Source organism: Xiphophorus couchianus, chromosome 7, assembly GCF_001444195.1.
Source record: "Xiphophorus couchianus chromosome 7, X_couchianus-1.0, whole genome shotgun sequence".
In the NCBI taxonomy this organism is placed as follows: domain Eukaryota; kingdom Metazoa; phylum Chordata; class Actinopteri; order Cyprinodontiformes; family Poeciliidae; genus Xiphophorus; species Xiphophorus couchianus.
In genome coordinates this window covers 4,333,093-4,350,569 of record NC_040234.1, presented here as the reverse complement: position 1 = coordinate 4,350,569, position 17,477 = coordinate 4,333,093, and the positions used below count along the sequence as shown (strand labels likewise).

Below are 17,477 nucleotides of genomic sequence, written 5' to 3'. Positions count from 1 at the left end.
ATTATTATTATCATCATTATTATTGATGCCATGTTTTCCAGCTCTTTCATTAACCTTGACACTGATGGATGACTTGGTTTATGGAGTAGCAATCCTGTTTTATGTCCTGCTAGAGGTCATGCTACAACAGATGACCTCTGATGAGGATTAAAAATCAAATTACTGGAGATGGTACTCGAATTTTGTTAATTAAATGAATCCATTAATATTCAGAGGGCCCCGGCAGAACATTGCCTCACAGCAAAAACATTTAAAAGGACAAGTCCAACCTGCAGTGAATTTTAATCTAGACCACATCAGTTTTAGGTAAATAGGAATTTTTGTTTGTGTGAACTCTTGTCCGCAAACTAATTAATGAATTCATTCAATCTCAGTTGAGGCCCGGCTGGAAATGATCATCTACATTTTCACAAAAATAATTGTATTGTTATATTTGCATTCAGGACTATGTTCTTTTGGCCATGATTCATATCTTATGACCAAGGTGAGGATCTTAACATAATACAGCAATAAATTAAGAGCTTTCCTTTCTGGCTCTCCTCTCAGACAGCAGCTGGCATCTCTCCAGACGAAGCCCTTCTCTGTCCACCAACCTCTTTTACCGTCGCTTGAGACACCAAGACACGTAAACTCCTGTGTTTGGGACGGACACCAACACATCTTTTGGGATCTCTGTCTTCAGATTTAGAGGAGCTGACTTTAGCCCAGGAAAAGGTGTGGATGTAAATTACTGTTCCAGTTGGCTTTGCTGCAAGCGATCATTAATTATTTTACTTTGAAATCAAAATCTTCCAATGAAGGAAATGAGGATAGCAACGAAAATTATTATTAAACTCCATCCAGAAAGTAATTAAACATAAATTGGCAGGAAAGAAATCGCTTATTATCCTGACAGCTGGTTCCAAAAATGTGTTCTAGCAAATTAGGGAGGATGTAAACTGGACAAAAGCAGGACTAAAACGTCTCTTCTGTACTTCATCCAAAGGGTGTTTATGTCATCTTGCCTTTAAAAAATTGCATTAAAAGTCCATTAAAAGTGTCAACCTTGCATTAATAGTGTTATTATTTAGTGAATGACACATCATAAACGAATGTGTCACATCAGCCGTATGCACACCCGTTCAAATAAAGTGTTACTGACTTTTTTTAAGCCAACAGACACTCTTACCCATGCAGCTAACCCGACATTAGCTTCCAAACAGCACTCCTTTGAAAAGATAGAGAGATTGTGCTCAAAACCAAAGTGATACCAAAGCGTTTTCAAGGACATTGTTTTTGTATATGATCTGTTGGATTTGTTGTTTCTGTGAGAAGTCAGAGGACGATGGTCAAGCTGGTTTGACATGATAGGAGGGCGGACAACAGCTTAGATAACCGCTTGTTACAACCAAGGTATGGGGAATACGATCTCCGAATGCACAGCAGATTGAACTTTGAAGTAGACGGAGAACAGGAAACTCAGGCCACAAGTCACACAAATTCACTGAAACTGGGCAATAAAAGACTGAAACAACGTCGCCGGATTCATTGAGTCTTGATTTCAGCTGCAACATGCCGATGGTGCAGTCAGAATTTGACATTAAGAACATATCAGCATGGCTCCATGATATTAGTGGTTCAGGCTGCTGGAGGTAGTGTTGTGATACGAGGGATATTTTCTTGACACATGTTCAGTAAGACCCTTTAGCTCTTACTGAACATTATATGCCACAACCTGCCAAAGTATTGTTGCTCACCATGTCCGTCCCTTCATAGCAACCTGCGTTGCGAAGAGCATCCAAACTGGCACTAGAAAGGTACAACCAACAAAATGTCCAGTGAGTGAGTCCAGCCTATTTCTCGAATCATTTTAAAAAATATATATTAACAGTTGCATTCCTAACACACAGTCATGTCAACGTACCTGTTGTGGAGTTGCTGTATTTGTCTTTTTATAGCCATTCTCTTGGGGATGCGACAAAAACTCAGAGCTGCCCAAATAAAATACCCAGTAACAGCGCACATCTTTACCACGCCCAGCAGCGTCCTGACAGCAGGGAAGGCCCGACCCATAGCACCGACTGGCTTATAGCTTTGAGTCGTCTGTATTTCAAATCACAGCCAAAGTTGATTCAGAGCTTTGTGGAGTGAAGACGTCCAGAGATCTTGACCCATGCGTGACACATCCAGCTTCCATGTGCAAATAATCACACTGAAGCTGAGTTTTGATGGGATTTTGGAGTGATGGGTTGGGAGCTTTTATCATTAATGTGTCCACGGGTCACTGGTTTTAATCCAGTCTGGATCATCCCATTTGAGTACTTTTTTTTTTCAAACTTCCTCCTTAGTTATAATTTATTAATTGTCTCAGTGAGAGCTTTGATATTATAAAATATTCAAATAATCTCAGCCTGCTGTATCTAGTAGCGGTTATTAGTTCAGCTCGTCTTTCGTGTGCAGTAAAATAAGCACAAGTCACTTCTTCATCTCTTTCTGAACCTTCTTTCAGAAATGTATGTTTGATCCTGCTAGACTGTTTATGTAGAATGAGTACAAACATTTAATAAACAGTTATGTTTTACTCTGATTTATTTTACAATTATAGGGTTAATTATACCAAAAACAACCAACCTAAACCCTAAAAGCAAAAAATATTCATAACATATTGTGGGTTTTTTGATCCAATTTCACAGACACCAACTATTACAATGCAAATGGATAATAATACATATTAGGTGATGACATCATTTGGCAACTTATTCCAAAAGTTATTCTTTTTCTTCCTGCTGCTGTAAGTAAGTGACAGCTCTCACTGTGTGAGAAACAATTTTTCAAAACAACATTTTCTGACATTTAAAACAAAACACTAAATTCATTAAGCGCCACAGCTTTTCCTATGCCTTTTGTCTTCACACAATAAACTCTGTGAAATTGGCCTCAATAAAGCAAAACGATGTAACGACAACTTTGTGTGTGTCAAAACTAATTTTATATAGAAAAGAGGAGTAAATATCTGGAAAAAAAAAAGGAGTTTCGAAATTCAAATATTTTCAACTCGTGAAACTCAGAAAATATCCAAAAGTTGAAAATGTGCAACTTTTCAAACACAGAAATTTCCTTGTTTTTTAATCTAAATCTTTTTTGTATTTTCTAGCAAATATTTTACGTTTCAAACACAGACATTTACTTGTTTTTTTTATTAAAATTTGAGAGATTAATCTAAAAGTTTTTGACAAAAAAAATTACTCCTTTTGTTTCTTTCTATGATGGCTCTAATTTTTTTTAATATGTATCTAAAGACATAGCTGGATTTAAAATATTCATTTAAAAAAATGTCATGCTCAACTTGACAGCATATAATATATAAAAATGAATAAATCCGTACATGGGCTCATACACAAAGTATCTACTTTGATAACTGAATATTTCCGACATGTCTGAAAATGTTCAGGACATTTATGACTATTCTTACCGCAGCTTGCAGTTCCTCACGCCACACCTCCCAACGCTGAGCCTGTTCCTGGTTGGTTTCGCCACCAGGCCTCCAGGTTTCATTGGCTGCAAAGAGTCACCTGATTTGAAGAACAAAAAAATACTTTGAAAAGAAGTGGAGCAGACTGAGTGCTAGCTAAATTTTCTATGCTAACAGAACTGCCTTTCTACTCGGTCCAGGTAGGCCCAATAAGCAGCACGTGTTACTGTAAACAGGCGCTCGTGGCAGCAGCTGCTTTCTGATTGGTCAACCGCGCGTCGATTGTTCATTGGCTCTTCAGAAACGGGGACAAAACTGAAGAGACTATTAAAGACGATCATGGGGGCGACAGGAGGCGACAGGAGTAGCGTCTGCCTGTGTGTTGGACTAATACAGTGGTTCTCAAATGGGGGTACGCGTACCCCTGGGGGTACGTGGAGGTACTGCAGGGGGTACGTGAAGCTTTTCAAAATATCTTTAAAAAATCAGTAGGCTCCTCATAATAAGTCTTGGGAAAAATTATTTTGTAAAAAGTTCGATAAAATATAAATGTGTGTTCATGCACTGAATTTTATATTCAGTATTTAGTTTCAATATCCTTTAAAATAAAACAGACCCCCCCACCAAGTTAGTTTGACCCACGGACCCAGGGCACTCGTCAACGACCTGTCGTTATCATGATTACACTGTATCTATGGAGACGTGGCTAAAGCATAGCAGCAATGCTGCTGAAAGTATAGATAAAGTGAAAAAGACGGCACTGTACCTCTTTTTTGTTCCAAAAATGTTTTGCCAGTGTCAGGGGGTACTTGACTAAAAATATATTTTTAAGGGGGTACATCACTGAAAAAAGTTTGAGAACCACTGGACTAATACATTCAGGTGTTAGTTTTTCCGAAAGGCTTTTAACAAACAAGGAGGGCGACATGAGCAGAGAGTTGATTCATTTTGAAGAGATTTTTACATCAACGCTTTATCAGAAAATAAGTGAAACTTAAAGTTGGACATTATGTCAATAAAAAATTCTAAATAAAAAGAGAATACTAGAAAAAAAAGTCAAAATTAAATCCTAATCATTCTTGACGATATCTACATTGTTATATAAAAAATAATTTCCCCACATAAAGTTACCAACTAATTAAGATTAAGTAGGTCTGGGGTTTTCCCTTTTCGTTTCATTCTTTTTAGCAGAGGTAGACTGTCTTACCTTCCACGGTCTGACCAGCGTGTCCCTCCAGGGGTACTACAGTCACCGCCATGTTGCTGTTCAGACCCGAGCAGATGGAGCCCATCGTCAGGTGGAGGCTCCAAACAAGCAGAGCATTCTGAATGATGATAAAAAGACATGGTCCTTCTGCTGCTGTCCACATGCTACTTAGAGTAGCTTTGTGTTTGCCTCTCTGTCTCTCTCCCTCTAAACACTGAACGAGGATGTGTGGGTTTTTTGTGTGCGCATCACCCAGGCCTGCTTCAATGGCTGCGTTTCCATTAACCATAAAATTGCGTAACTTGAAATAAAGAAAATAAATTCACTCGATGGAAACACGGCAATTTTGAAAAAAACTCCAGTTTTTTTTATTAAAAAGTTTGGCCAATCGTATCGGTTTGGCAATATGGCCGAACCGATTTGGCCATATCGAAATCGGTTTGGTTCACAAACTGCAACTTTCCTTTCAACACGAGTCACATGATCGACAACCGAATGTTGCCACTGGTTCAAACCACGAAGGCAGAAGTAGTTGGAGCTTAACAGCACAAAGTGTTTTTAATGACTCATCGTGTGAACAAACCTTTCAAATTTTAGTTGCATTTCTTGTGTGATGGAAACACCACAGTCGCGAATTTGTGTTTTTTTTCCGACATTAGTGGAATATTGGCAAAATTTTAGGCACATTGGTAACAAAAATGCACTGCTATTTTCTTGTCCGTTGTATTCAACTCTCTTCACTCACAGATCCAAAGCTAATTATTTGGCTTGCTTCAGAAGCCAAATAAAGGCAAAGTGGGGGATCATCTTATGGCATCCTCATCATCACCGGAGAGATAAAAAGTAAAGACAAATCTCATTAATTCAGATTTGGCCAAACCTCACACCAAAGTGAATTCGGCTGTAGTGTGTTATATGATTTTTATTGATTCCACGACTGCATGCAGTACCACAGTACAACACCGTACGGTACGCAGGTAATTGATTGGCGTAATATCAGGCTACAGGCGGAAGATAACTTTTCTAAAGGGTAAGAATTTAAGGAAGTGATGAACTGAAAATTATGCCAACATTTTTATTTTTACCATTTTGCATCAGTTTTGCAATCAAGCCCACAGGCCTCTAACCTCAGACCCCGACTCTGTCTGAACTGTGTTGTATTATTTTTCATCTATGTTCTGTAAACTCAGAGGAAAAGTCCAACAGACTTGATGACAAAGTCTGTTAGAAATTTTAGGAATCACAACTAGCAAGTAGCTGCCCCACACCTCCCTCCCAGCCACTTCTTTAAAGAGGCAGTATCATGTAAAATTGACTTTTTTGTGCTTTACATTGTGTTATAATGTTGTTCCTCATCAAAAACATACCTGGAGTGTTGCCTTGGTTCTTTCATGCATGTTTGAGAGAGCCATTAATCTCCATGGCAACCACTCAGCTGTGCAAAACACCTGGGTGGATCTAGGAGTTTTGAGGTTGAAGCTTGTCCTCTGAGCTGCTGGTCCCCCACTCAGCTCCTTCAGACTAGCCAACAACAATTAGCAAACGTTGAGTCCATTATAAGAGCTACTACTTGGTACCATACTGGTAAAAACATTGTTAAGGGTTAATAGATGAACGAAGTTGTGATGACTTCCTGAAGGCGGCGCCTCAGAAAGGGCAGGTGTTTCTTAAAGAGACAGACACCCAATTTCAAGGCATTGAAGTACAACGTCAAATTTCTTTTAAGTCATATTTGATATAAATTACAACTGAAGGTGACATAGTTATTGACTGTGTTATTAATGCCATTATATGTCTGGAAAACAGATTATACTGAACCTTTAACATAGAAAGTATTAAATGAGATAATAAATGGAGTTTAACATTATGGCAAGGATTACATCGGAATGTATATAACTACATTTTAATCTGTCTGATTGACTTGAACTGAGTTTACATTTTTGTCTTGTAATGTGCCCTCAAGATGTCCATCCATACATCTGTTGTAATTTTATGTTGTGTGGATGAACTGTATTAAGTTCAGTTCATTTCCACTCATCAAAAACTGTCTTCTTATTATTGATATGATGTTGTTAGTAAAAAAGAAATACATCACTGGATAGTAGCTTTAATATGGGGGAAAAAAAACATCAGAACAAAAGAGAGATGTTATTGCTGGTAAGAAGCTCATGAAGAACATTTAGAAATTTAAAATTCACAAAAAGGCATACAACACAGAAAATAAATAGAAATCAAGCAGGAGTTTTGGTAATTGCAGTTATTCTCAGACCTAATTTCACTCTGATGGTTGGTATCTAACTTTAGAGTATTCCTGCACCATTAAAAACAATTCTACACAGAAGAAATGTTTAACGTTTCTTTACAATGTTTTATTACAATCACAGAGATTTCTCGTCGGACTGTATAACCTTCGCCAGACTCAGTCTTTAGACCCGTTCATTGTAGGCAGTTTGTAGTTTCTCAGCTGTTCCAGGAAGCCGGGGTTGGGAGAGGAGGCCGGCCGGGCAGACTTCACCAACGAGAACGCGTCTTCAAAGGACTGTCCGTCACATGACATCAGGTAGCCGATGACAACAGCCGGGGCGCGGGACACACCGGCATTACAATGGACCAACACAACGCCTTTCTGAAACACAATCATGTCACAACTGAGACCAACAATTGATTAAACTTGAAGCCAAGAAAAAATTTATTAATTCAAATTTCTAAAGTATTCGATCATCGCTACTGGTCATGGCAGTTTCTCTTTAACATGACTGACTTGCCTCAAGGTTCTGTACTTTAGCACTACTGGACTTTCCTCAAGCAAATCAATCGGATCATATTTCCCAGCAGTTCTATTAGTTATGTCACAACTCTAACAAACTTTTGTGACATTTTGGGTTATTTCAAAAGTTACGTAACACCAAGCTTGCAATAAGCCCTGCCTTTCCCTTGGGTTGCCCCTGGAGGCGCAGATTCACAACACATGCATTCACTTAGGTAGGGAAAAACACCTTATTTTCTGTGTTTAGCTCTAATAGCTAAGCCAAACCATGCATCCTTGACTCCGTGTCCCTTTGTAGCTCTAATGCACAGGTGTCGAACTCCAGTCCTCAAGGGCCACTGCAACTTTTACTGAAATGGTTCTCCTGATTCTATTAGTTAATACCTTATTAATAATTTGATGAAAAGTGAACTTTTAATCATAGTTATTAATAATTACATTAGCCAAACATTGATGCAAATCCTGCTTCCCTTCAGTGCTGTCTTCTTTACTTTATTCATAGTTGTTTTGAATCACGGGAAACAAAAATTCTCGTGGTTATACCAGAGATGCATAACTTTAGCTATCATTGTAAGGTTATTTGGTTTAAATGAGGAGGAAAGCTGCTGCTTTGTTTTAGTTCCTGATGGAATCATTTGGTTCTTTATTTAGCTAATAGTTTGTCTCTGGCCGGGACAATAAAGCAAACGTAAGAGAAAAGTTTGCGTCAAATTATACAACTTGATTATAAATTGACAGACAATTGCTCTTATTGTTGGGACTTAAGTTAAGTACCACATAAATAAATGTTTCTGTAAAACAAAAGTTAGGAAAAAAGTAAAGGGTTTTTTTTCTAGAAATACATGGAATCGTCTGCAATGACCAGCATTCCTCGAGTCAGCGTTTCGGTTTCTTTTTATATATCGATAAATTAACAGTTTTGAAAACAAAGAGGACCTGATAACCAGATGGAAGATGAAGCTGCTGGATTTCAGACATCCGCTGCAGTGGCGTCATTTGACCACACGTTGGCTCCCTCTCTCCTGCTGCTGTGACTTCGGCTCTTTGAGCCGAACTAAGCAGCTTGTTTGTTGGTGTCTTTAGGAAGTCATTAGCTTCTCAATTACAGCCCGCATGTTCCTTCAAAAGAACGCTTCACACCGCCCGGCGAGAGGCAGGGCGGGCAGCAGGACGGATGAACGAATGAACGAATGATCCAAAATGATTTTGTTTTTGTTTTTGTTTTTTTTTTTTAAAAAAAAAGGTTTTCTTTACTTCATCACGTTTAGAAATATAGCTGGTAGGAAAAGTTAACATTGAAACTTCTGGTTAGATGGCGAGGAATACATGCAAAAGAACAAATGAATTAAGAAAAAAGTGTATCTAGATCTTTTCTTACAAAACAATGAAAACAACAAGTTGCATCTGGATATCAAATATGAGCTTGAAAATCTGCTGGGGGGGAAAAGTCAATAAATGCAATTTAAAAGTTGCACATTTTGCGTATCTGTTGTACTTTTCCTGCCTGTCCTTCAACAATTAGATGTTTGCAGTTGTCATAGCGACATCAATATCTATTGGTCATGATCAACCAGGTGGCCTGCTGGGTAATCTGAGCCTGCATTTCAAAGTAAATGAATCAGTTTGGTTATCAGGGCTGGAATTACCAAAAACACACAAACACCCATGCATCCCCCCACACACACAGAACCATTTCATCATCAGGAATTCATACACACACTTCCTGTAATCAGACACCTCTAATGACTCTGTGTGTGTGTGTGTGTTTGTGTGTAGTGTCATGTTAAGGTGAGGCCCAGGATCCGCTGCTAAAAGCTTGTATGTCACCGAGATCTGATCTAGAGGCTGTTTAATAAAACATCAGCAAAACTTAGCATCTATTATTCAGAGCTGAAAAAGAGGAGAGGAAATTAGGAGAGGAAGCAAGTGGCAAAGATGTCAGGACGTCTGTCACAGCACAAAACTGTTCATACCCAAAGGCATAAAGGCTTCAGAGGTTCGTTAGAGACTATTAGATGATAACCGGCTTCATGAAGGCCAAGGGCCGCAGCGCATTTTGGAGAAGTTTAAAGTTATTATTGAAGAACTCCACAAATCTGGCGTTCATGGAAGAGTTACAAGGAAACGTTTTTAAGCTACTGCAAACACGAGGGAGTATGCGCTCTGATCTTAGCTAAAATCAAAGGTTTTTGACTTTACACCAAAAACCTGGGAAACCAATGTCTCCAGCTGCGTTTCCTTTACGAATGGGAGCAAAACCTGGTCGACGTTCTGCTGTTTTCGCCATTGTGGTTTTTTTTAAATAAGAAACGCAATTAAAAATCGCACATGAATGAGTTTGTGAAAGTGACGCGTCAAAAACATTCCGCGTCATCGTCCTTCCACTACCTCCTGTTGTTGTCTTCTTCGTTGGTTTACGCCAAGGGTCAGGCTCTTGATCCACCCCTATTGCAAAAAAAAAAAAAAGTCTTTCCATTGCAGTTTTGCGAAATAAACTAATTTTGACAAAGCCACAAAAAAAAACACTTCATCCTGACGCCAACACTTTACCTGAGTGAAGTTGTCCCTACAACTCACCTTCTGCAAGTCAGACAAAATAGGTGTCAAATGTTTCTGCTGGTTTGTGCAGTAAAATTCTTTGTGCCACAAAAGGTCATCTTTATTTAGTAAAATTGGTGGGGCTGGTTGACCTTTTGACCTTTAAGCTTTCATTAATATCGTCAAAGCCAAAGCAGCAAAAAAACAAAAGTTTTTTGCTGTACAAACCAGCACAAAAGTAGTTGAGTTGATTGGCACCAATTTCATGTGATTTGAAGAAGGTGGGGGGGCTGATTGACCTTTCGTGACCTCTGGAAACATTTTGTAATATCTCTGCAGCAAAACCAAGAACTTTTCCCGCACAAATTTTGCCTGATTTGAAGAAGGTGGGGGGTCAACTACACTCAGGTCAAAAACTCTTTATAAAAATAGTTTTCAGTTTCTTTTATTTGAAGTGGAACGTGGCAAGACTTGAGCAGTGACGTTTTATACACTCTCTCCATCGGGAAAGTAAAGAAAGATTTCAGCCTCTAGAACGCTGGCAGAAAGATCCCCAGAAAGATCTGCAGCTGTAAATGCAGCAAAAGGTGATTCATTTTCCTTCTGTTTCATAACTATGATAAATTGTGCTTGTATTGTGACAAAATGTGAAAAATCTAAGGAGCATGGTTTCTAAATGAAAACACAAAACTGTTCTTAATTTTGCTCGGACAAAGGACTTTTATGTTCCATGGGATGGAAAGAATCTATTTAACTGATTAGACTTTTTTTGTTGAGGTCAAGTTCTTCGTTTACGCTGTAGATTGAAAGTACAATCTAAAGTGCTTCGCCTTACGTTGCAGTAGCTTTTAAATCCATCTGGTCATCCGATATCTCTGTGATGTTATCAGTTTTGCAAATGCAGATTAAACTGAGGTCAGCTGACGGGGAGGGGTAGAATTAATTTGCAGCACTTTGACATGAAATCTTCCCAGGAAATCTCCCGAGGACGGAGACGCTACCTCTCTGCGAGCCTGCTGGATGAAGTCGCAGCAGTCCCGCATGTACTGCAGCAGGTCGGCGTCGGGGTGGTCCAGGATGCTGACGGTCCGGTAGATGAACAGGTCCGGAAACGCGTTCTCCACGCCGAACGCCACGTTCAGGATGTGAGAAACCTGAGGAGGAAGAACGGCTGACTGGTGGACCGAAGTGTGTGGCACGCACGGACGGACGGTCTGAATGGGAGGCATTCAGGCTGCATATAAACACACTGAGTGTGTAACTACACTGTGCTTGTCTTCGGTTAACAGCTCTTGAGAAAATGATATTTACAGGGTACAATGCTGATGGACCCGCCACGTTACAAAGCCTCTGTGAATCTGTGTACTTTTAAACCCTGTAGTGCAACTGAACAAGCATACAGTGGAATCAACAACAAAATATTACCAAGTAAATTTGGTTCTTTTTCTAGTACAAATGTCTTAGTAGACTTGAAATAAGACAAACCTAACTTACAAGTACATTTTCAGCAAGATGTAGAAGCTTGTTGTAAGTAAATAATTCTTCATATTGATGAAAAAGTTCCTGTTTCGCTGGCAGATTATTTCACTTGTAACATGAGAAAAACATTTTGTTATAAGTGAAATAATCTGCCAGTGGAACTGGTACTTTTTCATTAATATTAAGGAATTGTTTACTTAAAACAAGCTTGTACATCTTACTGAAAACCTTCCAAAAAAGGCTTAGGCTGTTGTTTTAGGAAGGTGACAATATTCACATCACACTGGCCTTATTTTTATGTTGAAAACCTTGCTTTGTTTTTTTCTTCTGTTCTACAGACAGGCACTAGTTCGTGTTGCTTTGTCTTATAAAATACCTCTAAACTACGCCAAAGTTTCTGGTTCCGATGTAACTAAATGTAGAAAGCTTTGATGGGTAGGAATACTTGTTTAAGGTGCTTTATATATATAATATTTATCTACAAATGCGGAAGACAAAAAAAGATGGCCAACCCAAAACTTTTGCCCAATGCTCAAAAGTTCCTAACAGGCTGGAGTCGTGTGTGACCCGACCTGATCTGCTCACCTTGTGTTTTCTTAGGGTGCCAAAGTCGTGTGCAGCATCCTGGGAACCTGCTCACACACACAAACACACAGTGAGTCAATTAGACGCGTAGTTCCAGACTTTTCCGTGTTTTGGAGTGCGTTGGACCCAAACGAGGATCCGTTTGGTACGCTGAGCTTAATGCAGGTCAAAGGTTCATCCAGCTTCCACATCTATGTCCTCAGGGGTCATGTCTCCTCCAGTCCACCCCCACCTCTGCACTCGTGTTACAGACTGCCCTGGTCCGGGAGGTCGTGGTCGTGGACTGAAAGTGACATCCAGGCCAAGGCGGGGAAAGGCGGTGAACCCGACTGCTGACCAGGGTAGAGGTAAACCAAAACAACGGCTGAACCTAAAATACTATGTTAAAAACTAGAATGAGTTATAAAAATGAGCACTAATATACTGACACTCTGCAAAATCACAAAATCTTACAAAGTACTTTTGTCTGGTTTCTATCGCAAATATCTTAGTACACTTGAAATAAGACAAAAGTAACTGACAAGCAACTTTTCAACTTGTTATAAGAGAATAATTTATTAATTTTGATGAAAAAGTACTACTTCCACTGGTAGATTATTTCACTTTTAACATGGTAAAAATGTCTTATTATAAGTGAAATCACTTGCCAGTGGAACTTGCTCTTTTGTGATGCACAAATAAACTTGACTTGGTAACGTAACGTAACATTTGCTGAGTGAGTGTTTGTCTGTCTCTTCCACTCTCACCCAGAAGCAGGTAGGGCGTCACGAAGCCGACCTGCAGGTCCCAGGAAGTATCTGGGACGTAGCCCAGCATCTTCTCTGGCGGGACGGGGTCTTCGACCACGGTAATCGTCGAGCCCTTCCAGGTCTCGATGATGCGTCGGCCACTCAGCGACGTCACACGGGTGCACTGCTTCCGCAGGCGAGTCCTGGAGAAGCTCTGGATCTCCTGAGTCAACGACTGCATGGCCAAACTTTACCAAACCTGAGGAGACGGGAACGTCGGTGAGAAACTGCCTCGACAGCATTACCACGTCGACATATCGATGTTTAATAGAGTTGCGCTGATCTGGTTCTGCTCTGCGTCCTCACAACCAGAATCAAACATAGAGAAGCAGCATCCAGCTTCTATTCACCACAAATCTGGAACAAACCTCCAGAAAACTGAAAAAGAGCAGAAACACTGAGTTCCTTTAAATCTAGAGTAAAAACCCAGCTGTTTAGAGTCGCTATTGAAACATAATCAGTGAAATGCGATGTGTAACGATGGCGCTTGTCAAAATGTAAAGCTTCACTTGTTGACTGTTTGCTCTATGACTGTATTTCTGTGTTTTTATTATGTAAAGCTCTTGGAAATGCCTTGTTGCTCAAGTTTATTGATGTAAGTTTACATCAATAAACTTTATTGATGGGTTGGTTGATTGATTGATGTGAAAAATTGAGACGATATCGATATCCGATATTTATTGCCATCATACAGAATAACCTATATTTACTGATGTATCCCAATAAATCTGCCATAATAAATTTCGCTGGATAATATATTGGCCCTGAAATTATAGCTGTAAATGACAAGGCTGTTGTTTTGAGACCGTTTTCAAGTCATATACTGATGATGGTATAATATTTCAAGAAAAGAAAGAAACAATACTCTGACATAATGAATATGAAGTAGCTGTAGAACTACATGGTCTGGCCGCCGCAACGTAGTAAAGGAAAGCCAGAGAAGATAATTGCCCACACTTCATCAACTTAATTATGCATTATTCACTGAACCAATCACACAAGATAATTACATTTTTCAGAGTGCATTTATCCGTCTATTTAGAGCGCTGGAGTAAGTTTAGATAATTTAGTATTGATGCTCTAATGGTGTTGTTACCTTCTTTCTGAATAGCTTTGTTTAATTAAGTCCAGTCACCAAACGTCCAAGCTGTCAAAAAATGACTAATTGTGAGTCAAATTGCTCATTAAGTTTTCAAAGTAAAGACTACATGAGAAAAACGCAACTACCAAGGAGACACTTTAGACCAGTAAGCAGCAGTGTTGTCTATTACTGAACTCCTTTAAATGTTCAGTTTGGTATTTATCACCAAACTGAACTGAACTGGTAATTATAAATCGGAGCGAGCAAAAATGACCTGTGGAGTTCCTCTAGGATGCTTTTTCGTGCCACTTTTATTCAGTATTTGCATCATTAAAATACAGAGTATTTCAGAATTTGTAATAATACCACAGTGATGACACAACTCTATATAAGTGTGTGACTATCTGACACAACTCTTTACACACACAGAGCGGATAGGCCAGTGTTTCCTTCAGCTTAATGTAAAAAAAATAAATTAAATAAAAGACACACAACCTCAGAAAGACTCGATGGTGCGTAAAAGCGCAGAAAAAATACATCCTAAACTCAGAACTAAATCTTAACAGTGACATCAAGTTTCATTTTAAACCAGCTTCTAGAATCAAGGCATTCTTGTCTATGTAGGATGTAGAAAAATAGGCACCAACATTGAACATTTCTACAATAAATATTAGTGATACGGACAGTAAAAAATACATATCAGACACAGTCGATCATTTCACTGGGTCTCCAGTTGTAAAAGAAAAAATATTAATATCTTTGCTGCTGGTCAACGATGGACTGAATGTCCCCAGGCCTGAATAAAGTCAGGCATGAACTATTTTAGGCGAAATTCATAGAGAGCACTTGAATTTTAATGTGATTTAAGTAACATATTTATTGACTTTTAGTTTTTATCTTGATGTGCTTCTGTGTCAGTCTGGTTTTTGTTATTTTTTTTGTAATTTACTGTGATTATCAGTCATCACTGGTGATTTGAGGTAAATCAAATGGACATTAATTAACATTAATTATCATTCTAAAATAAAGTTATACACTTTATTTTTTTGCTGAGATATTCATTCAGCCCATAGGACACATTTCCAGAATGTAAATGTCTCATTTTGGATGGTAAATTTATCCTTTATAAAATTTTACATCCCCAAATCTGACTTATCATTTTTATTTTTTAATTATTATTATTTCGTGAGATGTCTGTTCAGTCGTGTGATTTCCGATTTAAATCCACATTTCTGAGTCATTTTTCCTGTGCACAGGTTGCACAAGACATTTCATTATGTCAATGAAAAAAATACACTGAATATTATTTAGTATGTGGATTTTTTTCCCCCTAATCGTCTGATTTTTATTTTTACATTAATATTTGTTGCCCAAGTTCAAGGCAACAGTTAATAGTTTAAGTTCAAGTTTCTTTTTTAAAATGGGACAACACGTGTTAATGAATATCTACATGTAAAATATGAGATTATAGCCAGCAAGTTGCTAATTTCCATTTCTAGTCCTTTGGCAGGTTGATGCTAAAGCACAATAACAAACACAGGGATAAATAAAATAAAAAAAGTCCATTACCTGCTTTATCAGATGGTCGGTTTTAGTTGTTGCTTTTGTGACAAAACAGACGGTCATCCAGTTCAAACCGGGACACAGAGAGAACCACGGACACAAACTTCTGTTCTCATCCTTTTCTCCAGCAGTCTCTCCTCTCCAGTTGTAGCAGCTTCAGGTGTGACGTCTACCTGTCTGCCCGGTGTCACCTGGACCTCCTCTGCTGGAGGGGAGCGGTCACTGGGCAACATGAGACCCGCCAACTGGCTACGTAACAGATACTGTTAAACTGTACCAAGACTAAAATCTTGTCCCAAATGAGGTTACGGTACTCATTTAAAAAATGTTTTAAAAAAAACAAGAGGGAACTTAGAGTTTTGAAGTATTTAGGTCACAACATTTTAGTAAACACAGGCTTAGATTTAAAGAAACTGTGGTAGATGTTCCAAATGTTCCACTAGAGGGAGCCATATTTCTATATTTGCTGATGGGCTTCCTGAGAAACGGGAGACAGAAATACATCGCTGCTTAAAAGGTTATCTACTTATGTATGTTTTAAGTAGGCTGCATTTTTCTGAAATACATTTCTAATATTATATCAATTGGACGTACTTTCTAAGATATTTTAAGATAAATACATTAAAAACCATGCTTCTAATCCATCCATCCATCCAAATATTTGATTTTTTTTCCCCCTAAAATACACTTTACATTACAATTAAATATATTACTGAAGTTATATTAAGGGTAATTTAAAAAATATATATCCTTTGCATGTTTTTGTAAAAATGTATTATTAAAATGTACATTTAAAAAATATATTCAAAATATACATCTATATGCAATCATTTTTAGAAGTTTTACTTTAGATAAGTTTTGAGTGTATAATTTTAGTTCTTAATTATTCTCAAACAAAAATACATTTTATTACTTGTAAGTACTTTGTGTAACGGTGTCTAATTATGCTTCGGTTATGTTCAAGGTAACGAGATGAAAGTAGAACTGTTTTGAGTTTTTTGAACACATCGGACACTTTATTAGGTGCACCCTGTCGGGCCCTGTTCCCTGTGGCATAGATTAGAGAAAGCTTCAGGGATTTTGGTTCATGTTGACATACAGGCAGCACCGGTTGGTGCGGGCTGGTCGTGATGAGAATTGTCGGCACCAAGTAACGGAGGAGTCAAGAAAGCCGAGCCAACTGTTGAGCATGGTAATGCTAAGGTCGCTGCTTTTTTCTGCTAGTGGAAATGATGCGTTCAATGGTGTGGATAAAATAATAATATTTGCTTCGAAATTATTTGACCTCACCCAAAAGTAACAGCAACATTACGGAAAGACTTAGTACAGACACCTTTTAGACAGCATTAGTGTAGTAATTAGCAACCCAGTTAAAGGAACAATCAGCTGCGACGTGATGCCTGATGGTTTATGGGAGTCAGGAAGGTCAAATTGTGTTTAGGTCCCTATACAGCCTTGTAGGGCAGCTGTCAACAGTTTAACATGGCCGTGTTAAAGGGCCAGTATTATGTAAACTGGACTTTTAGCTTTACATCCCTCATCAAAAACACATCTGGAGTGTTCGGGGTGTGCTTGCTCTCACAAAGTGCCGCCGTTTCCACAAAGCAGATGTTTCTCAGCTCCTTCAGACTAGCCAGCAGCAATTAGCAAACACCTGGTGGAACTGCACTATCTGCTGAGCTCCTTATAGGAGCTTCCACTTAGAAGAACGCTGGTAAAAACGTTGTTAAAGCTTTAATAGAGGAGCCATGTTGTGATGACTTCCTGAAGGCGGAGTTTCAGAAAGAGCAGGAGCTTCTTAAAGAAATAGAGGCCCAATTTCAAGCTGTTAAATTGTCATATTTGACTCATACACAGCAATGTTTTAATAACTGAAGGTAACAGTTTTTTGATTATGCCATAAAATGGTATATGCATGATGTGCCTGGAATATGCATGATGCTGCCCCTTTAACAGCCAGAGAAAACCTGAAGCCATCTGAAGGGCACATGGTGCTTCATTTACCTTTTTATTATTGG

General features: G+C 38.7%; 1 protein-coding gene across 1 annotated transcript; it reads right to left on the bottom strand.

Moving 5' to 3' along the window:
* Window positions 1–6,749: 6,749 nt before the first annotated feature.
* On the bottom strand, window positions 6,750–15,669 carry dusp19a (dual specificity phosphatase 19a). Its single transcript, XM_028022151.1, has 5 exons — window positions 15,466–15,669; window positions 12,774–13,014; window positions 12,028–12,074; window positions 10,965–11,117; window positions 6,750–7,284 (listed from the first exon to the last, which is right to left on the bottom strand). The coding sequence occupies exons 2-5, from the start codon at window positions 12,994–12,996 to the stop codon at window positions 7,078–7,080; spliced, it is 630 nt and encodes a 209-aa protein (XP_027877952.1). The 5' UTR covers window positions 12,997–13,014; window positions 15,466–15,669; the 3' UTR covers window positions 6,750–7,077.
* Window positions 15,670–17,477: the final 1,808 nt, after the last annotated feature.